Source organism: Stenella coeruleoalba (genome assembly GCF_951394435.1).
Source record: "Stenella coeruleoalba genome assembly, chromosome: 4".
Taxonomy (NCBI): Eukaryota; Metazoa; Chordata; class Mammalia; order Artiodactyla; family Delphinidae; genus Stenella; species Stenella coeruleoalba.
This window is the reverse complement of record NC_137149.1, coordinates 107,215,702-107,238,744: the sequence shown is the minus strand read 5'-3', so window position 1 is coordinate 107,238,744 and position 23,043 is coordinate 107,215,702. Positions and strand designations below refer to the sequence as shown.

Here is a 23,043-nt window from a genome sequence, read left to right as displayed (position 1 = left end):
TATAAATTGGTTCATTCATTTTGCAGTGAAATTTGTCAGTATCTGTAAAAGTTTAGAAGTCTGTTATCAGCAATTCTACTTTTTAGGACTATACCCTACTGAAATACTAACACCAGTGTGCAAAGATAGGTATGTGCAAAATTAAATACTGCAGCATTGTTCATTATAGTGAAAATTGTAGTAAATCTAAATGCTCGTCAATTGATGATACTATAATAAATTTAGACATAGAATGGGATACGATACAGTCATTCAAAGAATTGGAAAATCCATATATATCACCATGAAAATATATCTAAGATATACTAATTGAGAAAAGCAAGGTGCAGAATACTCTGTTAAAGATGATAAATCAAAACAACCCAAAAATTTACCTGTTTTTATGGTGTGTGTGTGTGTATAATAATGAATGCATGGAAAAAAGTCTGGAAGTTGAGCAACAAGTTGCTAACAACAATATTGTCTTAGCAGTGAGATTCAGGGTGGGGAGAGCCTTCATGTTTTTAATTTCCATACATCTAGGTTATTCAATTTTATTTCAATGACAATGTAATACTATTATTAAACAAATATTTAAATTAAAAATAAATGTTATTGACTTCTGTAGCCAGAGACAGCTATTTTGGAATCAAAATGGAACTCAAGGGTTGGAAAGAGTAAGCATTAGGAATAGAGCATATTCAGCTGTTAACTTGGAGGATCCTGAAGGCTCCTTGTTAAAATGAAAACACCAGCATTGGACTTTGGGTCAGAAAGACATAGGAGCTGTATACTAGCTGTGTGACTTTGGACAAGTTATTTCACCTCTTGCTGCCCAATTCGCTTGTCTGCTAAAAGGAGCTAATCATTCCTACCATATAGAAATGTTGGGGTGATAAAATGCATGCAATGCATGAGAAGGCCTAATTGATGACTGGTTGGAAAGGAGACTGAGGTTGAAATGGGATTTGGAGGTTATCATCGTACCGCACCATCACCATCATGTGCCAGGATTCTGGCAGAAGTTTGGAGAAGTCAAGTGACTGCTCAAAGTGACACAGCTAGGGAGTCAGAGCCAGAATTTACACCTGGGTGTGGCTCGTGAGCGTGACTACCTAACCACTGCACTGCCTCAGACTCTCTCTGTTCCCCCCTTCTCCAGTTTTCACAATTAGTCAGAATTGTCATAATTCAAAGACATATTCATCCTCTAGGTGTATTCTGTTCTCTTACAAACCAGTGACTCAGTGAGAGGAAGTGACTCTATTGTTTTTGTTTTGATTCTATTGGGGAACTAATTATTCCTGTTTAGAAAAGTCAGTTTGGGCCACACGTTTGGTAATCCTGAGAGGTCTGGGCATGGCAGCATCTTGGATTCTGGTTGTGCATATGTGAACAGTTACTTTCAGTGAAGTCCCATATCTGCTTAATGAGTGTGTTCTAGAAAATTAAATACATTGTTGCTTGTGCCTGGAAGACAGACCTGGCACACTGAGGTGGTAAAATGCAGAGGTTGGTTTCTCATGGCCCAGCAAGGCATTGAATGGGGACATGGAGTGTAAGCATTCAAGATACAGCAGATGTGAACTTTAGATGTGATCTGTGTACCACACTTTGGTAAGCGTAGACTAAATTGGAGAAAAAAATTTCACGAACCCAGATTGTGTGGGGCATTTTTTAAGCAGATATTTTTGAATCTAGGACTTTACCTTGGATTCATCGGTCTGGAATCTGGACCACAGAGACCTTGGCATATATTGGCTTTAGAGTGACATGTTAAATAAAGAATAAGCAAGTTTTTATATAAAGTACAAGTTACTAAGATGTAACTTGGGATGTATTAGAAATGTTTGTGTCTGGAAAAATCATCTTTTACTCTTTTGAAAACTTTAAAAAATTTTTAAGTTGAGGAGCTAGTAGGGAATAATTTTTTTTTTTTTTTTGGCAATTTGTCCTTCCTACATACGTTGTATAGCAGTATATAATGACACAGTTAAATAGATAGCTAGGATGGGTATAGTATTTGAATGAATGAACAAATTTTCCCACATGTAATTTTTCTAATTTTGTCAGACTGATTAATATTGTGGTTTATTAATGGAAGGAGACAAAAGTAGTAGATAAATTTCATTGAGCACTTACTATGTATCAGACATTTTGCTAAATGCTTTATACGTAATAGCTCAGGTAAAGTACAATGCTAAGCAGATTCTAAATCATTTCTATAGACATGAATAACATCTTGAGAACATTGTTATGTTTCATATTTTACTCAATCAACTAAGTTTTGCCTTCCAAGAGAAATTTAATTATGTTATGTAACTGACTAATTATAAAATTCTTGTGTATGCCTACATTTTGTTTGCAGTTTTGTTCATTTCAAGGACTAATATCTCTGGCTAATATTCTCTTGAGGATAAAGAACAGAATTGACCTATGATATAAATACCTATAGCATTTATGATTATGCAGTTATCTAAATTGGCATTTGATAGCGTAGCCGCATGAAGCTTTTAGCTTTTGTGATAGATTGCTCTTCTGTGACCTCCAATGAAACACAGAATACATACAACATATATGCATACATGTGTATACATGATTATATATGTAATATGTATAATATATATAATATATGTGTATGTAAGTATTTTTTATTTAAATATTTAATTTAAAAAATCTGGGTTGGGCCTATGGCTTACTAAATTTAACCAATGGAATGCAGCAGACATGAACATGAAACTGAGCCTCCAATAACAATTTGCTCACTGCTCTTCCAGTCTTTACTGTCAGTCTTCTCAAGGTCATTTATCTTTTACCTTAGTCACAATTTCTATTTTGGTTATCTATTACTGCATAATAAACTACCCTAAAATTAGTGGTATAAATACAATTTATTGTTTCTCATGATATTGTGCATTGAATGTGCAGTTCTCATGCTTCACATGTTGTCAGCTGTGAAGCTGGAATGGCTAGAAGAGTTGAAATGACCTCACCCAGGTGGCTCGCAAGTTGGTGCTGGTGCTGGCTGTTGTCTAGGAGCTCAGCTAGGACTGTGGACTGGAGTCTTCATTCTCCTCCATGTGGCTTCTGCACATGGCTAGGTTGGGTTTCTTCCTCTGCATGGTGGTCTCAGGATAGTTAAAGTTTTTATATGGCAGCTAACTACCAAGGGTACAAAAAGGAAACTCCCATGCCTTATTAAGGCTTAGGCCTGGAGTTGGCACAGTAATCATAGAAAAGCACCCCAAAACTTAGTGGCTTAAACAACAATTTTGTTATCTCTCACAATTCTGTGAGTTGATGGCTCAAATGGAAGGTTTCTCTGTCCCATATGATGTTATCTGGTGTGCTATAGTCATAGAGGGTGGTTGTTGATTCTGAAGCACACCTAGAGCTGGAATAATTTGGTTCTCCTCCATGTGACCTCTGCATGTGGCATGGACTTCTCACAGCATGATAACTGGGTTCTGAAAGAGCATTCCAAGAGCAAGTATTATAAGATGAAGGAAGCAAAGTCTCTAGTTCTCTTAAGGGTTGGACTCAGCTGTCTAAGAATATCATTGTTCTATTGCCAAGCAGTAACAGGGCTGGGCCAGATTCAAAGGGATGGGGTATAAATTCCATCTCTTGATGGGAGAGTGGGCACATATAGAATGGGAAGGAATTGATGGAGGTCATATTTGGAGATTATCTACCATAGTTTATCAGGAAAGTAATAATGAAATTCCAAAGATGAATCTCTTTCAGAAATAAACAAGCCAGCTTGGAGAAAAATAAAATAAACCTTGTGTGTAACCAAAATAACAAAGTAGATTGGTAATTTTGGCACTGGTCTTTAGATTTTGGTGTAACCCATAACCTATGTCAGCAAATTTTGACTGACAGATTTTATTTACTTTTATTATTTATTATTAGCCTCTCACTCTCATTTCTCTTATTCTTTTATATAAATTAAAACTGTTTATTAGTAACATTAATACTTTCTCTTTTGTTTTTATTATTTTACTATTAACATTATTTCCTTCTTGAGTTAGTTTAGAATAGATGGGCACGTTTCCTTTTACCTTTGTGATTTTGAATAGTATTATTAAATTCAAACTCTCAAAGTCTTAAGAATTAATATGTAAAAATGTGAGAATTGAAGTTTTATTCATTAGAAATGACAATTTTCCTAAAATATTTTAAAATTATGCTATAAAAGGAATACATTTTAGGATTGTTGGTACTCAACTGTTCAAGAGCAATACTGAATACTTATGCATATGATTTGGAGTTTGTATAACTTAATATGAAGTAAAAATTCTATGTGTTTTATGAGGGACTAGTGAAGGGAAGTTCTCAAATGAGGCTCCCAACTGTGACAAGCAAAGCCGATAATTCCTACTTACATTCCCTTCTATGGGTAAGAGACAGGGGTACCGTGAATTGATATAGACAGTTGGTATTGATTATTGAACACCTAGGTGCCATTCAGTGTACCAACTATTTACATGTAATAGTCTCTTTAATTTTTATAACAACTCCACTACATAAGTACTATCAATATCCCCATTTTCAGATGGGAGAAATGCACTCCCAGAGAAGGTACTTAACTTACCAAAGTCACAAAGTTACTAAGGCTAGTAAGTGTTAGAGCTGGGAATTAAGGTGGCCAAGGCCCCATGCTTGACCTGTGGGTTGTGTTCATGGTTTGATATGTAATGAAAGAACTGAGGGTGAGCTGGCAGATGACCTTGCTCAGTCCCTGACATGTTATGTGTTAAAAGAACAATAACTAATATCTATGTGACACTCACTTTGTACCAGACACTTTATATGCATTAACTCCTTTGATTTTCACAGTAGCCCTGTGGAGTTAGTGTTGGTGTTACCTTTGCTTAACATGAAACAACTGAAGGATGCAAAGGTTAGATAATTGGCTGGAGCTCTCTGGCTCCAGAGCCTGGAGTCTTATCTATTGTGCCATCTGTTACCTCAAATCCAGCCTGCCACCATTTATAGGTTTTCTAGAAGAGCAACATAGCAGTGCAGAGGACAAACTGTAATGAAGAGGGTTTGTTTTGGGTACTATTCACTTCCTTTCTCCTGTCTATCTCCTCTAACAGCCCTTCTGTACAGGTGCCCACTACCTTCTGAATGCTCAAAGCTGCCAAATAACATTATATTATAAACATGATAGTAGGCATCTAATAAATCTCTATGGAATGAGTGAATGAAAACTCCATTGGGACAGCCATTCTTATTTACATTTTATGGCTATGGAAAGTGAACTCCAGGAAGTTAAATAAGTGCAGATGGTTACATGGTTTGTTTGTTGCAGAACCAAAGTTTCAGTTCATCTCTGATTTACTCCAATCCCTGAGTCTTCCCACCTCATTCTGTAGCTTTCCATGTAATTCCTTTCTAAGACCTTCTCCTTATTAAAACTTCAGTATAACACTTTCTTCCCTCTTTTCTCTTTTCCTTTCCCCTCCTCCTTTCTGGATCTATATCAAATATTTTCAACCCTCAGTTTACTGAGCTTGCTCGCCTTGGAATCAAGAAGAAAGTAAACTGAGTGAACAAAATCCTACTAACAGGGGAGTGATGAATATCAACGATAACCACCATAGTAGCTGCAGCTAACTCAGTACTTATTATGTGCTGTTTAATCATCACAATGACCCCATGGCGTGGGTATTTTCATCCTTATCTTATAGATGAGGAAATGAGATTAGGCTTGGAAATAATCCATGTTCTCTTTGGCTATAAACCATATCATTCCAGAAACTGTATTTTACAGTTTAAAAGATTATCCTAGTTACCCCAAAACTCCTTTGATTGAAGAACTGACTGGAAAAATAGGTAAGGAAAAGAGAATTCCAACAAAATGGAAAGGTTTTAAAATTAGATTAGATCAGAGGTTCCTAATTCTGGCTGCACATTAGAATACTATGGGGAATTTCCAAAAAATACCCTGACCCCAGCACACACCAAGTGGATTAGAATTTCTTCCATTAGAGTCCAGAAGAGATTTTTTTTAAAAGCCCTTCAGATGATCCCTGCATCCAGCTCGAGGGAGAACGACACTACATCTGTAGAGATGGGTGTAAAGGTAGCTGTGGACTAAGCATGAGTCATTCTCATATCACCGTGTAGGATCACAGCATTCACATGTGGTAGGTGCTCAGCAAATGTGTGTAGACTGATTGACTGAAACCTGGAAAGAGCTTTAAAATCTGGAAAGTTAAGATGATGCTCATTGAAAAGTTCAAGTTAAATATACAGATATATTTATAAATGTATATCTTTAGTCACAAGTAGAAGGTACTTAAAATTATGCCTTAATTGTGCTAGTTGGGCAAGTCATTGGGCAAGTCAGAATTTTCTGCCAACCATTTTATTATGCCACTATTTATAAAATACATCTTTATTTTAGTTATGACATCATGCACACCTTCCGCAGTCCCAAGGGTTCTATGGATCGAGAAAAGCCCTTGATGTGGCACAGTGCATGGCAGTTGTGGTTTCCTTCCCTTCCCTTCTCTTGTCTTCTTGTCCTGCCTCTTCCCTTTTATCTCTTCTTTTCCCTACTCAGCAGAGAAACTTGAGAGACACTAACAGAGCTGAAAGTGTTAATTTTATAGATTAAAAAAATGAGTCACTGTGTTTTTGTCTCCACCTCCCACCCCCTGCCTCATTCTCTCTTTTCAATCAACATAGTTATAAAGTCAAGAAGAGAGTTGATTAGTCCCCTGATGTTCAGCAACAACAAACAACAACTGCAAAACAGTAGTTTCATATCCTATTTTATTTGTTTAAATTCTGCCTCTTTCCAAAAAGTATTTGAAGCTACACAGAATATAATAACATTGCAGAAAATTAATAACATATAAAAAGAAAATTTAAGATCTTGGAAAAGAGGGTGTAGCAATATGATAACCATATGAACTTAGCAGAATTTTCTGAATGAGTAAGAAATTTATCATGGGGTTCCTGATAGGGCAAGAAACAGTTTACATAGCTGTAGTTAGCAGAAAGGAGGAAGTATATAGTGATCACTCAGGGGTGGCAAAGAAACTTCTGCTGTGTGACCTCATCGGGGACTTTGTGTGTCTTGAGCAGCACCCTTAACGACAGCTTCACAACAAACACCAAAGTAGTTTCGATATTGCTCTTCCTCGTAGCTGAAGACATAACCCTGAAGCCATAAGACTCAGTGAAGCTGATCTTCTAAGATGATGTTGGATTGGAGCTGATCTCCTTAACATACCCATTTTTTTTCTTCTTTTATTTTTTATCATTTTCTCCCTTGCTTTCCCTTAGAGTTTTCTTTAAGTCACAGTATAGATGGATGAGTTGTGTTTTTCACCTGCTACATAATTTTGTTTCCCCCTTAGTTTACCATTTACTAATAGAGAAATTTAGAACTTATTTTTAGTTTCTTGGGATCCTTCAAAGACCCTATCTTGTTTTGGTTTCCATTTCCCATTTGGTGACACTTGTTGATGGAGGAGAGGCTGACAGATTATGTAGTTACTCTGGAAAGTGACAGACCAGGACTCAATGTATGTTGATGTTATTGGCTATGGGCAAGGAACACTTTTCCTCTTATGACTCTGCAGCTGTAAAAGTAATGATGCAATTCAGAGCAGCTTAGAATATTATGGTGGCAGGTATGGGTACACATAGAAAAGCAAGAGGTGCTCTGCTTCCTCCGGTGAAATGAGCCAGCAGAGACCTACCTTCCCAAACACTCTGAATCCCACATTTGTCAAGTTCTTTCAGCTTAGAGTCTTCTGCTGGTGTTGTCTGGTCCTCAGAAGTAATGATGAGCTGAATCTGAACTGAATGGAGAAGGTGATTTTCACCATGCAAAATTTGTTTGCGTAAACTTGGATTTCAGTTGTCTTTTTCATTTCTCTTTTGGCAGCAAACGTTAATGCTTGAGGACATGCTGCCACTCAGTTTTGTGAAGTACCAAATATTTGGTTTTTATCTGCATTCAGACAGAATCAGTTTCAAGTTGTTTCTGTAGATATTAAAACATAAATATTTAGATAAAACAAGTTTATAAATTATGTAATTTACTCCATCATCTGTGGAATTATGAATTTTTTTCCTATGGTAGATTGAAAAATTTATTGAACACTTACTTTGTAAAAGGCATCATAATAAGTAGTTAGCGCAGAGTTAGGGGATACATTAAAAATAATAGACATGGTGATAGTCCACTGTAAACTTCCAGTCTAGTTAAGAAGTAAAAAAATTAAATTAAATTCATTAAATTATTTTTAAGTAGAATGTTTTTAAGAAACAGAATTATTCAATGTAGTAAAAGTTGAACGTGAATATGTTTGCGGCACCTTAGAAAAAAGAGTACATTGAAGTTAGAGATAGGTTCAGAGTAGGTAGATTTTAAACCAAGGATTAAGAGACAATCAACATGGGTTGGTAGAGACGACTGAATTAGGAAGGAGGAAGATTAGGATTATACTTTGAAAGTTGTCTTGTGTTATCTGGAAACTTCTTGAGATGGAGAACTTGTCTGATAATAATTTTCATTACAATATTAAAATAGAATCAATAAGTTACTTTAAAAATGTGAATGTGGCTCTGGTGAATGACTCATTTATTTCAAGTATTGGAAACACAACATTGCAGATGACAGAATAATTTTTTTTTACTATTTTTGACATTTGTTTTAATAGTGTATGATGTATACATATCATACACATATGTGTATGATATACTTATGTATGTATATACACACACAAATATATATATGTATATAAAATTTTGTATGTGACCCCAGTAAGTTCCTTGATGTTCAGATAATATACTTTTTACAGTTAATTTTTTAATCTATCATCCTCAGGAGTGTGGATGCTCTTCATGTTTTATTTAAAGCATTATACTTCAGTTTACCATATCATGACTTTTTTATTTAGAAAGATATTTTTTTTGCTTCTATTTAAAGGCTAAAATTCTGAAAATAATATCTTTCAGATCTCTCCAGATCTTTTAATTTTAAAAAGAAAATTTGACTTTGTTTTGGATTGTTTTTGCAACACTTGTATTTGTGTCTTAAGATTCTTGTGATTTATTTTCAAAGGGGTGTCTGGAATCTATATTTAAAAAACCTGAAAAATGAGTCTTTTACTTATACACACAAAATAGCTGTTAATATTGTAGTCATACTTTGTTTATACATACTCCATTGAGACAGCTAATTAGTCATGATGAGAAAGATTATTCTATGATTTTTCCTCTTTTTCATTTATATTGTCTCTGTCAAGAACCATTATCATCCATCCATTCATCCATCCAATCATTTATTCTTTCATTTGTTCATCGAATATGTATTAAGTACCTACAATATTCAAGAGAATGAGCTGGTGTCTGGATGGGTGAGAAGAAGCCACAGAAGTGACTAGATCATGAGACTTTGGGAGACAAATATAGGAAATGTTAATTTCCATAAGTAAGGGTTAAGTAACGTGCCTTAGGAATTTGCAGATAACACAAGAAGATTTCTGACTTGTAGGGGGGTGGGGTGAGTGCTGCAGAAATACTTTTTCACTTAAGTTGACCTACTCCATCCTTGTTTTTTTTGAATGCAGGAAAATGTTTACTCCTCAGCATTTAGTAAAACAAATGTGATAGAAGGTATCTGTTCTCAGCTCAAAATGCCTAGAATATGCCTGGCTTTTTCAAGACATTTCCCATTGTTAGTACTTTTATTTTTTATGGTTACAATACAGATATTGTTAAATACTCATTAAAATGACAAAAAGTATGAGGAGCTATCTGCCCTCAAAGCCCATGTTCTTTCCTTTCCTTCTTACTAAAGAAACTTTAGTTGCAAAACTGCCGTGCTTTTTGAGAGGTGCTTATGATGGTCTTTCTTCATTTTTCTTTTGTTTAATTTGATATTATATTATTTTCAGAGGCAAAATCAGTGAAGGCTTGGACAATTTAAAACGTGTTAGTCCCGTAGGAGAGACATACATCCATGAAGGACTAAAGCTAGTAAGTTCTTTTACATTTATGAGTATGGGAGAGAATGTTTTCTTACTCTGTAATGAAATAAATTATAACTCTCTAGTAAAATTGAAAGACCCCATTACATGTTTACCTTAAAATTAAAAAAAAAATGCTTTTAGTTGTTCTAGGGATAAGACAGATAGAAAACATTTACCATGGTGATAAGAAAAGTTTGGTTGGCATTTTGCCTTTTATGGAATTTTCCATTTTCTCTATGGCTATATTCAGAGAACCACATTTTCTTTGTGGTTATAGTCAGCCAAGGCTAAAATCTTTATCATTTAAACCCTATACTAACTACTCTATAATGTGAATATATGTATATTTCAAATTAAAATAGTTAACACAAAATACCCTGTTTTAAAAGCCAGTTCATAATATTTTGATTTTGTCAGACTTAAAATTCAGCTTGATGGAACATGCTGGTTAAAAGTTAAGATTAACTTATGAGTTGGACAATTATTCTTCATTTTCAGGCAAATGAACAAATTGAGAAAGCAGGAGGCTTAAAAACCTCCAGTATCATAATTGCTCTGACAGATGGGAAGTTGGATGGTCTGGTGCCATCATATGCAGAGAAAGAGGTGAGTATTGAACTGAAACTGTTCTTTACACCCCAGTGTACTTTGCTGTATGTCTCTGCATGTATTAGCCTGACATTTGAATAATTCACCTCTCTGTCTTCCTCTCTCTGTCCCTCTCTCATTCTCTCAACAGGCAAAAATATCCAGGTCCCTTGGGGCTAGAGTTTATTGTGTTGGTGTCCTTGACTTTGAACAAGCTCAAGTAAGTCCAGCAGATCTGCAGCCTTTAATCTAAATCACATAACTGTCTTAAGGAGAGTTTATCAGATTTTTCTCACTGATGACTTATTATGACTCAAATCAGTCATTAAAGATTTTCTATAAAAATGGCCCCATGTCTTGAGCTCTGGGTTAATAATGTCTGAATTTGACAGGCTTCATTACCTAAGCAAGCTGAAGACAAAGCTCTAATTTTCTTGAACATTTATTCCATTTGAAGGAACTAATATTGGAAAAGCTGTCGGGTTAAAACAATATGCATACTCCTCTTCTTTAACTCAACTGACAAGATTATCATGACAAGTCTTGTTCAAATGTTTTAGTTTGAAAACTCAACTCAGGAGTTCAGGGATTTGGGAAGTCTGTGTAGGAGAAATCTTTAATAATTTTCCCTAAAGAACCAATTTTTTTTCATGAATCTTTGAGGGTTTATGTATTAAATTTATTTCCCACTCACAAAATGATTTTACATTTAAATATTTGGTTGAGTGTGACTGAGGCTCCTGTGTCTCATGACATTTACAGCTAGTAAAACTCTGAGCTGTTTGGAAATTGAAACTTGATGCCAGTGTAAAGGGGCTGTGCCTGATCTCAGTTTATTTTTTTGTGATGCATTTAGAGTAACACTAGTCCCATCACCTTCAGTTCCTGACAGTGAATTAATCCTCTGGTGTAATTTTTCAGGTGAATGTAATTGACATGTAATGAAGTGTATAAAATGTTGTATGTCTCAACCACCTCTCAATTAAAATGTCCTCCTTTTTCTAAAGCTCGAAAGAATTGCTGATTCTAAGGAACAAGTTTTCCCTGTCAAAGGTGGATTTCAAGCTCTTAAAGGAATAATTAATTCTGTGAGTATTTCTCTGGGGTCAGGAAAGGCTCGTAATTTTAGATATATTTTAAACTATAGGAAGTAATCTTGATATACAGTTCAGTGGGTCATTATCTTGAAGAAAGAAGTTAAGAAGGAAGTTTGTTGGGTATTGCAAATGCAGGGAAATTGTAAAAGATCTGGATTTTGTTTGTTAAGTGAGATTTGGTATTAATTCTTGCAAATTGAGCTCTGTGAGCCTGGGTTTGTGATTTCAAGTTTAAGATTTTCATAAGCAGTCTCAGAGCACGCTTTGAGCATGGAGTTCCTCACTGTCTTGATATCTTGAAAGTTTTATGGGCTTTATAGAAGAGTAAAATAAAAATTTGGATTGGAATGTGTGATTGCTTCCTCCTCCAAATATGGTATTTCTTAGCTATCAGTCAGGCAACTCGAACGGGTGGCAGAGTATTTGACTGCGATTGTTGTTCTTTCCATTTTAATGATTAATAGTTTCACTGGAGCTCATAATATTTCTGTCTGGAATTCAGTTGAGCTGCCTCTGGTGATCATTAGAATCCGGGCCATCCTAAACAGGGTATGGGGAAGTGGAGTGATGAAATGCAAAGCAAAACTCTTGGGCTTTCACAGCTGAGGTTTATGTTTCGTTTTACTGCCTTTTGCTAGAAGCACCAGGAGCAGTTGCTATTAAATATTTATGATATTTTGGTAAACAACATCCTAAAATAGAAGTATTAGAATTATTAGAATTAAAAACCTAGAATTAGAATATATTCTCTAAGCCAAAGCTTTTTCTTTAATCTTTGGGTATTTCTTGAAGGAAAAAAAATCTCAGGTTTTTTCTGACATTTGGTTCTGGAATTTAAAATTTGTTTTTAAAAATCATGTTTTTCAGAAACTGAGATTTATTGAATTTGCTTTTGGTAGTATGTAGGCTTTTTTCCTCTTAATAAGTGGATCTTTTCAGGAAAAATATACAATTTGATTCTAAAACATATCAGTACGACTAGTGGACAGGCCAAATATAAGTGCAGAATGGAACAGAGATTCAATTATTTTAGGAGTTTACGTATGTGTTTAGTTTCAGGAAAAAAATTCAATGTAAAAAAGTAATAAATACTTTTGTAGGTAGATTCAAGGTACATACTCTACAACTGTGATTTGTTTTACAATATAGGAAAATGTATTGACAATGCAAAAGGGAGGATAATTTGACCCTGTAAAAAACAAATCAGTGTATTGTATTTTAAATAGAATTTTATTGTACTTGGGAATTTGTAATTATTTTTATATTTATACTGGGAAGGAGAAAAGACCTCTGTAGGTTTTCCCCTTTGCAATTTTTTTTTCTCTATATAAAAGGATTAATTCAAAATTCTCCAGGTGACTAACTGGCTTTTGAAAACTCTGTTTTTGTGGGTTATGACTACAAATATCTCCTTCAAAGAATTAGTAGTTGACTACTGGAGGAGATAAAGTTGTTATTGTTTTATTATATTTATTTGTTCAATTTCACTTTTTAAATTTGTATAAGAAAAATTTAGAATGGAATTTCGAACTACAGTGTTTCTCGCCTGAAGTTCTTGATGGACTTTAGCTCAAGTATGTTATGTCGAAAGATTTAGCATGAACTTAGACAAATTTGCGTTATTTTAGCTACACATTATGAACAAAGCCTCTTGAATTTCATCTGGAGGGGGCTGATGGGTATAGCTATCATCTCATTATAGTTAAACTGCAGCTATTTTGTCACAAAAGGAGTTGTAAGTGATCCTGAGCGAAGCCAGACTCTGGGGAAACCCTAGCAGTAACTTGGGAGAGTAGGCAGGTAGACAAATGGAGCATTACAATCAAAGTTGATCTCACTAATGGTTGAGATTTCTATCAACATGATAATAGCTTGGGATTTCTGCCCACTTTGTAGAAATTTAAGGCACTAAATCAAGCACTTTATCTCTCTTCAAGGCAGAGATTGTACCACCTCTGGTAATAGACAAAAGCTGTACTTCTGCCTCAAATTTGAATTACCCTTTATATTTACAAAGTACCATCATATCTTTAAAAATTATATATGGTATTTAAACACATATAGTGTATTTCAGGGTAAGAGCTGAGAGAAGAGAATCTCTCTCTGTTCTTTATGGTTTACCAAACTAATGGGTAACATGGTACTGTGGAATGTATTTACACAAAGCTAAGCAAATGGAAGAAATCAGAAAATTTAAATCTTTCAGATGTTTGGTACTCTGAAGGCAAAATATTTGCTAAATTGATTGATAATTTATTTTTCCTGCTAGAAGTTATTTAAATACATCTGGCCTTATTGTCAGTGCATTAATTTCCCTGAAGTTAATCTTTAATTGAGAAAAAGTGATAAATGGTTTTCTTGTTTTCTTTGTCCTCCCTTCCCCTGCCCACTAAAATCCAGTGACCTAGATGGTCTGGTCCCCTTATTGTAAAAGACATCATATTTTGTTAAGGCATAGTTTGTTTAGAATCAACTTTTTAATCAGCAAGGATAAGAGTTTAATTTTGGAGCCTTTCTTCATTATAGTTTTTTGGAAAAAGAAGAAACACTATAGTAGTTCTAACTTTTATAACTTCAAAACAAGGGACTGTAAAAGGCCTTTGTTATGAACATATTAACAACTTAATACCTTTTCTAAAATTTATTTGATTCGGAAAATCATTTTAATGCTCTATTTTAATTTGGAGGGAAATGTATCATTTCAAAATTTTTAGATTTCTATCCCAGCAAACATGATACGTACATAACATTTTTTGTACTGTTGGTTTAACCTCTACTCTTAATTAGCATATATGAGGGTTTAGAATTCATTATCTCAAGGAGGTACTGGTGAAAACCTTTTCCTCTTTTTTACCCTCCTTTTCCTGTTGTATAATGTATTCTTTCATTTCCTCATTTATTGAGCTCTTACTATGTTAGGGCATGGTATTAAGCTTGGAAGAGGGGACACAAACTTATATAAGACAAATTCTTTATTCTAAAGAGGCTGGAAAATGACGATTCGAGGTTTGGAATATGGTGGCGCCCTGCGAGAATTACAAAGTGTGGGAATTTGGAAAAGGGAAATTTCAGTGAGTCACCCTATGTGATAAAAAGGAATCCTGTCATGCAGTTTGTGTTAAAATACCAATATGGCTAGAGTAACGTTGGCAGAGAGGTGGAATGAGTTTGGTTATATGAAGTCATGGGAGGCTTTTTGTGGTGGGATCTGAACTGTGCTCTGACAATTGGAGTAGATTTAATTAGAAACAAGGAACACAGAACTTCAGAAACAGCCTGGGCTGAATGGCTAAGGCACAGGAGGGTTTGGCTTGGATGGTGGAATGATGTGGGGGATAAACATTGGTAGGTAGGTTGGATCCAGATTATGGAGACCCTCAAATGTTTGAGTGGTGAAATGGCTCTTTTTGCATAAGTAGTCGAGGAACCATGGAAGATTAATTTAGAGCATGAAATTTATAACAGTGAAAGTTTAGGTGGAATATGCTTATGGTAATGTATGGGATGATTTGAAAGATGAAAAGCTGTGTTATGTCTCTTTCAATAGTGCTTGTGAAACATGGTGAAAGGAAACCTAACATAGTGAAGACGATATGAGATGGGAAAATACGAAGACCTGAGTGTGGGTTCCAACTCTGCCACTGCCTAGCCATGTGACCTTGTGTACCTCCTATAGTGTAATCTCTCTGAGTTTTACAATTCTCATCAGTCAAATGAGGATAATGATATCTATATCAGTGAATCGTTTTGTGAATTAAATTAAATAATGATTAAGAGTGATCTAACTCAGAGGGGCTGACTTTAAAACATGTGGTAGGAAACTAGGAATGGCTGGAAGCTAGGACCATGTAGGATGGGATTATTGATCCTTCTGTAGGGTAGTCCACTGAGAGAGATGGCCAACATTCTACATGATCAATGACTTAGATCTAAAGAGGGGTGGTATTGATATGTGCAAGGATCAGATCTAGCAAATGGGTCGTAACAACAAGGATTTCTAGATGGTGTAGCTGCGCAAAGTCAAGTATCTGGCTGTGCCCTAGTTCCGAATTCTCAGGGCATAGGTCTAGGACCCAGCCAACAACTGGAAAAGAAGATTCAGAATTCCCATGGCAAAAGCTATGTAGAATTTCAGAATCCTCCATTCAGAAAAAAGAGCCACAATTCTTGTGGGGGAACTTGTGGTGCTAATTAGTGATTCAAAGTAGAAATGTTACTTTGTTAAGGGGAAACCACAGGCCCAATGGACTATAGTTCCTTAGGGCTAATCTCAGGCACTGGGATTCTGGGTCTTTCACAATAAAACTAGGTCAAGGACTGCAAGGGAAGCAATTAATAAATTCTCTGCTCTGGTCAGAATTATGTCAGGAACAGGGTGGGGCTGAACCTCTAGGTATGAAACTGTTTGATCTTTCTGAGCCAGGCTCTGAAGCGTCTGGCAAATATTAGCTGGCAAATGCTAGTTGTTGTTGTTAAAATTGTGATGGCTGTGAAAACTGGAAATAAAAAGGTAAATGTGGGAAGCTTTAAAAAATTAATAGAACCTGGGAGCTCACTGGATATAGGATGAAAAGGACAGAGAGGGCAGTCAAGTGTAACCTGGGCCTTCCAACCCTGATAATATGAGTATCTAGAAGCATTGAAAGTGAACGCTGTTTTCACAGAGGGGTCAGAGTGTTAGAGGACAAAGTGGAATTGGGCAGGAGGGCAGGGAGAGAAGGTGAATTGGGCCTGGGAAGAAATCCCGGTGGGCGATGTCACTGAGGGAAGTGGAGATCCAGGGAAATGTTCAAATCAGAAAACTGCAGAATTGAGTCATTCTTCCTCCTCTTGTTCTTTCTCCTCTCCCTTGCCCACCAACACAAGGATATAATTCTGTTTTCCACAGATCTTAGAATTGTTAAACAATTATATTTGGTTTCTTGGAAAGGTGATTGTAGAACTTTTATTAGAAAATAAAATTGTATTCAAACTAGGATAGGTCAGACTAACCTGTGAGTACCATGTGGTTTGTAGTGCAGTGTTTCATAAGGCAGTGCTGTGTAAGAGAACATTAAAAATAAAACAAAACCACGATTAGTGAGTAACAGGGAAAGAATAAAAATCAAAGTGATGTGGAAAAGCCCCTCCTTTTTTTCTAAAAACAAGACCATGAGATGTTTTACTCTTTCCAATTATTTCCATAATTTGTTTTTGATAGCACACCTCAAAAATATTAAGCATAAGAGATAAATCAGTTGTGAAGCTGTTTTTATAAATAACCCTGATCCAAAAGAATTAAGAACACTGCATCCTAGGGGATGGCAGCAAAGTTCCTAAGTGCCTAATGGGGAAGTAAAGGAGCCTAAATAGGAAAGGAATGACTCACACGTGTAGGAAATTTAAATAAAACTGTAATAGATTGTTTACTTTTTTACTGAAAAAAGTAAAATATACATTTAAAAAAGTAACTTCATTCATAGTGCTGGAAATATAAGCTTCATTTGATCTTTGGAGCCAAGTTGTTTTTCTCAGTAATACCTATTGTCGTTATTATTATTTTTAAAAAGTATCTAAGAAAGGTGTCTATGTTTTAATGGAATGAGAAGACATTGCAAAATCATTTTCTCTACAGGAAAATCATTTTCATAGAAGAGGGTACCTAATAAACATTCTGACAAGACTTTAGCTTAAATGCTTTTAGCAGGTTCTGCTATGAATGTCGACTGCTTAGTTGTGGAAATGTCTATTTATAAAATTATGGTTTAATGGAAAACCTAAAGTCTGAGCTAACTATAAAGATATATTCACAGGAAAAAAAAAGTCAAACTGGTACAACTTACTCAAAATTGGAAATCAGTTTCTAGGACTCCTTTTAAAAAGGACTGGCTGTAGCATGAGGCTCACTGTGCATCAGATTCTTCCGGGCTTCCATTTATCCAAGGATCTTTAGTACTGAATATAGATAAGGTGTCTCCTTATAACATCTTTCACATTAATGGTTAGGAAGGTTGGGACCATATTTCCCACCTCCTCCTTTTTTTGCCTAATACAGTGTTGGGTTAGTAGTTATTGCCTAATTCATGTTTATCAATGAATGAATAAATAAAATCCATGCTTCTTGAAAATATTTTTATATTTTTAAAATATAATTATGGTGTGTTTAAGCATTAAAAAAATCAACTCCTTTTTTCTGCCAGAAAATACTTTATTTTGAATTGACTTCTGATTCCATATTATTTTGACTTTATCCTCTTATTTATATTCCACTGTATTAAGACTTCTGGTTACAAGTGACAAAAAGCAAGTTCATACTAGCTTAAGGGAAAAAAAAAAAAAAAAGAGAGAGGTATGGGCTTATCTAACTAACTGGGTGGTCCAGAGGAGGAAATTGCCTCAGGTACAGTTAGATCCAGGGAACCAATCCATGTTCTTAAGGTCTCCCTTTGTAAGTTTTGCCTGTGATTCTATTTGCCTCATTCTCTCCTTGTTCCCATGAGTGGCTGTTGAAAGTAATTGCCAAGTGTTTCAGCTTACATGGGCCTCAATTAGCAAGCCCATTGGAAAGAGAGAGCTGTTGTCTCTGGGCATCAGTATATTCTGTCCCAGTTAAGGACTCTGATTGACTCAGTTGAGTCAAGTGCTTATTCCTGTAACAATTACATAGTCAACAAACATATTTGGACCAGCCTGAGTAACATGCCCACCCCTGTGATGAAAGATTGGGAGCAAGGTGGAGAGGGCTAATGATTGACAGCCTCACCAGGACCACATGGAGTAGAGACCAGTTTTCCCAATAGAAAGGGAACACTTCATAGATGTGTAAGGATGAAAAAATGTTCTGGGTAGGGAAGAAAAATCAATAGTATTACAGTCCACTGTATTAAAATACATTTAAAATATTTTTGACATATTCTAATAAGGCACTCCATTCCTTCTAAATTCCAATTAACTAAAAAATACAAATAGAAAATTTGCTTTAAAATAGTCATTTAATTTACTGAAATTTTATAATCTTGACATCCTTTGTCCAATGGTCTATTTGCATTTGCATGATAATTTTACTTAATAATAACATTATTCTTTCCTTCTTTCTTTAGTTGGGATTGTAGTGTAAGGAAATCAAATCCATTTTGGAAAAATAATTACAGTTTTTTGTGATATTTTGTGAGAAAACTAAAGTGGTGGCATTAGGTTACATAGCGAAAATTAAGTGCCAAATGTTTGCTTCTTAACATTAATCTGTTGGGCTACAAAAGAAGATGACCTTTAGAGCCTCACTTGTTTTTGAAAGCAAATTCAGTTGAGTCGAAGGACATTAAAAAGGGGGATAAAATGGTTAAGATTTATGATTAAATGTACCATCAGTGTAAATTATGATGCGTAAATGCGTAATTTCTCAGTTATATCTCATTTTCCCTCCTGAAATAATAATTCCTAATTTATTTGGAAGCATATTTTTGAACTTACTGTGTTCAAGACACTTTTCTGATGTTGGGTTACAGAGATGGATGTGGTACCCATGACTTTTCTGAGCTTACAAGTTTTAGGGATATGTGTTTGTAAAGTCAATAGAACTGATAAAGCTTTTTTTTTTTTTTTTCTATGCTTGTTGCATAGGGAAATAGTTTATTTGCCACTCTGGATTTCTGAAAAATCAAATAGAACAAGTATAGATTTATCATGCTTGTCAGGTCTATTTCATGTTTTATTTAATGAAACAAGGGAGTGGGTAAAGAGGACTAATATGAAATAATATATGCATCAAAATGAAAAACATGTTGGGACTCAATTTCTTTAGATTCTGAACAAATAGTACATTTATTATTACTTTACTCCATAATTTCAGTGCACTTTTTATGGAAAGTCTATTTATCCTTTAGGAAAGCATTAAATGATTATTCTGAGTTTGTGCTGAACAAAAGAAAGGAAAAAAATCAGAGACATATAAACTTTTGTTTCATATCACAATCCACTTTGGGGCGTATTTCTATGGTATAGTGAGAAAGGAAGACCTGCTATTATGATTTGTTATGAAAACGCAACTTAAGAACTTAAGAACTTAAATGTCGTTTCACTATTTTCTTTCACAATTTGTGATATGGGCGTAATTTCACCAACAGTATAATCAGAACTACTCATCTGTTATGTTTGGAACAGAGAGGAGTAAAAGGCAATGATTATAACTTACATTCTTCCCTAGATTTATTAGAGTAAAAGTTTGTTTAGAATTTGTCACTTGTGCTTACACTACTCACTTACTTGCAAAGGGAGAGAAAATCCATATTTAGAAATGGGTCAGTGCAGAACATGCTGTATTGAGCAACTGGCATTTTGGAGCTCCAAGCATTTAAAAAAAACAAACACAACCAAAACACATAACTACAAATTGCAATTGTTTTTCATTGACGTATTACCTCTTAGAGAAAAATATATTTGGTAGGAATGTTTCACACCTAGAGAGAAAATAAAATCATATCTGAATGTTGAAAGGTAAAAAAGCAAACAAGAAAAGATTGTGAGAAACATCTTTCCAGTTGTTTTAGCTGCTTATTTTATGCACATGTGTGGCTAATTACTAAAGCTTCATTTTAGGGAGATCTTTTTTGGGGAACTAATGCTGTGCAGTGATTTTTCCTTATGAGATTTAAACTTGGAATGCTTCATATTTGGGATGAACTCCTGTAGTGCTTAAGCTTCTCAGTGAGTCAGAAAAAAAGTAGCTTGTGTTTTTAGACCTTATTATTATTATTACTGATATTTTCTGACATGCTGTATGTCATGGAAATTAGCAGTTTCTATTTGTTAGGATACACTGAAGGTATTTGTAAATTATCTGTAACGTTCTGTTGTACATTATGTTGTATACTCAAAGTCAGTGTTAGAAAATTATTGCCAGAATGAATATTTTGAATTTTGAATAAGGTTAAAAATGTTGGAGATGTTTGGGTAGCATATTGAATTTAAGTGTGAAGAAATAATCTGTTTTTTGGGGAAAATTTTTTTTATTTAGAATTGACCTTAAAAAAGAAGGTCACATTCATTCAATGGGACTTAATATCCTTTTGCTCTTTCACATATACTATCCAGAATCAGCCCTCTTTTTAAAAGAAGATGCATATCTTAAATTTGTTTCTTTTCATGTTGTTTTTATTGTTTCTTTTTCTGTTTGTTAAAAAAAATTTATTTTTGCATTTGGCTCAATGCCTTATGAGCGCCGTTGATTACCAAAATTTGAACTATACAAATAAGTTTTCCTTTCATTGTGTGTGACCAAAGATGTGATTTGATTGACTCAAGTAGCCCCTCATTAAGCTCTGTAATTTTAAATATACTTAACTGTTCATTGTTACATACCCCATTTATTTGTCTTATAGCCAAAATGCTTGTGCTTTTTATTAGAAAGTTTTGCATTTACTCTTCTATTAATTCAATAAATATTAATTGAGAAGCTGCTGTTTATAACATTGTGTTATATACCTTTTATATTAGATTGGTTTTAAATATGAAGTATTATTATTCATTATAAAAGTTTTTACATAGTTTCTTCTGGAATGGGCTCTATTTTCCAAATACAGTATCTTTACCATCACCATTTAGAAATTGCAAAAAATATAGATTTTTAAAATCTGTCTTTGTTTATACTAGTTGTAGGAAGTGGGTTTTTGTTTGTTTGTTTCATTTAAACTGGATGCTTGATCTTCAAATCATAAGACCTAGATATTGCTCCCAAATTCAACATGAACTTCCAAGACACTGTAGGTCCTAAGTAATATTTTACTTCATCCCCCCCATCTTAACTAATTCCATGCTAAATTTTATCTTGGATATAGCCCAACTATAATTCTCCACTAATTAATCCCATTTTATCTTCAATGCCAGAAGAAAAAGGCCACAGCTATATTCATTGTATGCATTTTTTAGGGCCATGATATGGCTTTTACTACTCCCTACATGTTCCATATTTGTCATTATAGCATGTCCCTTATGTAAACATGTTCAGGAACTTACAAGATCTCAATATGGTTTCATATGTATCTTACAAGATACTCAAAATATCGTTGTTTCATATGTATCTTAAAATATCTAAGAAAGAAGAAATCAAGTCTGATGCTATATGGTTGTTTCTGCTATAGATGTTTCTGTGATTAACACTGTCACTTCACCTGGTTATTATTCAGTCCTTATAAAGATCTGATCCTAACCCTATAGTCAAGCAGGATAAGAAATTGCTTCGTGGCCACTGGGATTCTTGGAAGAGTTGTGTCTCTGACTTAGCAGCGGTTCTCACACGGCCACAAATCTTGCCAGATCTGGCTCCAAAGTGCATATCTGCCCCTTGTTGCTCTGTATGCAAATTGGGCCTTTAGTGAAATCCTGCAGCCTGACCACATGCACTAGACGCAGACTCAATCCAAATTAATTTGGAATATGCCTGGAATATCCAGGGTGAAACACCGTTCTGATACTCCAAGTCGAACTTCTGGAAAGGGACAGCACAATGGAATCTACTTTCATCTCCTGCCAAACATCTGTATCTCAGAGAGGCCAGCAGGCAGAGCTGACTCCTAAGGCTGCATCTAGTCTTTCCACTAACCAAAATTAACCCGGAGGGGGCCATTACCAACCTTATCTTATCCTACCCCACTCCCTTGACAAGTAGAGAAATTCATGTTTACGGAGTTCACCAAACTATTGAGAGTATTCTGATGATCTAAATTATACAGAGAACGTATCGAAATTGTATACAAGTTAGAAACAACAGAAAATAAATAGCTATAATTTGTAAGGATGAATGCTATTGTTCCGCCTGCAGTTTTATCCCAAACAACTCAGAAGAGGGGAAATACTTGGATTTTCACTTTCTTATGACATGTATTCAAGACAAATACATTTTAAATAGGATAGAAAGTTTTGATAATGAGAAACGACAGTGACTGTTATAGGGATTAAATATATAAAACCATCTTTAGGCATTTAATTCACAGTTTGGGACAACAAGCTGGAATGTAGACATTTTACACAAAGTAACAGAATTTAGAATTCTATATATTTCAGCCTCTTTTCTATTATAGATTTTTATTGGTTTATGAACACAGGTCTTGCAGATGGTCTTGTGTATACCATCAGCTGCTCTGCCTAGACCTCTCCCTCCTGGAAGTTCACACTTTTATCTCCTACCCAACCTGTGCCCTGTGGGTGTAACTGTAGGCTGAAAACGTTTAAAGACCCTGTGGTTCACAAATACTGGAGGGAAAGAGACTAAGAAAAAGAGTAACAGAGGGACAGACATGTAGGCAGACCTTGTTTTCCAATGTTGGCATCCCATTTTAGAAAATGTTTTCCCTCATGCTGCTTGCGTTTCTTGCTTTTCTAATGTTTATGTTGCCTGCATT

The 23,043-nt window shown here is 35.0% G+C and overlaps 1 protein-coding gene across 3 annotated transcripts in view; it reads left to right on the top strand.

Annotated features, from left to right (window-relative positions):
- The window catches only part of ANTXR2 (ANTXR cell adhesion molecule 2), a 165,618-nt gene that overhangs the window by 8,194 nt on the left and 134,381 nt on the right, over positions 1–23,043 (top strand). For all 3 annotated transcript variants that reach the window (XR_013827924.1, XM_079919182.1, XM_079919181.1), the window contains exons 4-7: positions 9,909–9,990; positions 10,482–10,589; positions 10,723–10,791; positions 11,579–11,659. Coding sequence is in view for 2 of the 3 variants with exons in the window: in XM_079919182.1 (XP_079775308.1) it covers positions 9,909–9,990; positions 10,482–10,589; positions 10,723–10,791; positions 11,579–11,659 (340 nt within the window). In the remaining variant the exon portion in view is untranslated. The remainder of the gene's footprint in view (positions 1–9,908; positions 9,991–10,481; positions 10,590–10,722; positions 10,792–11,578; positions 11,660–23,043) is intronic.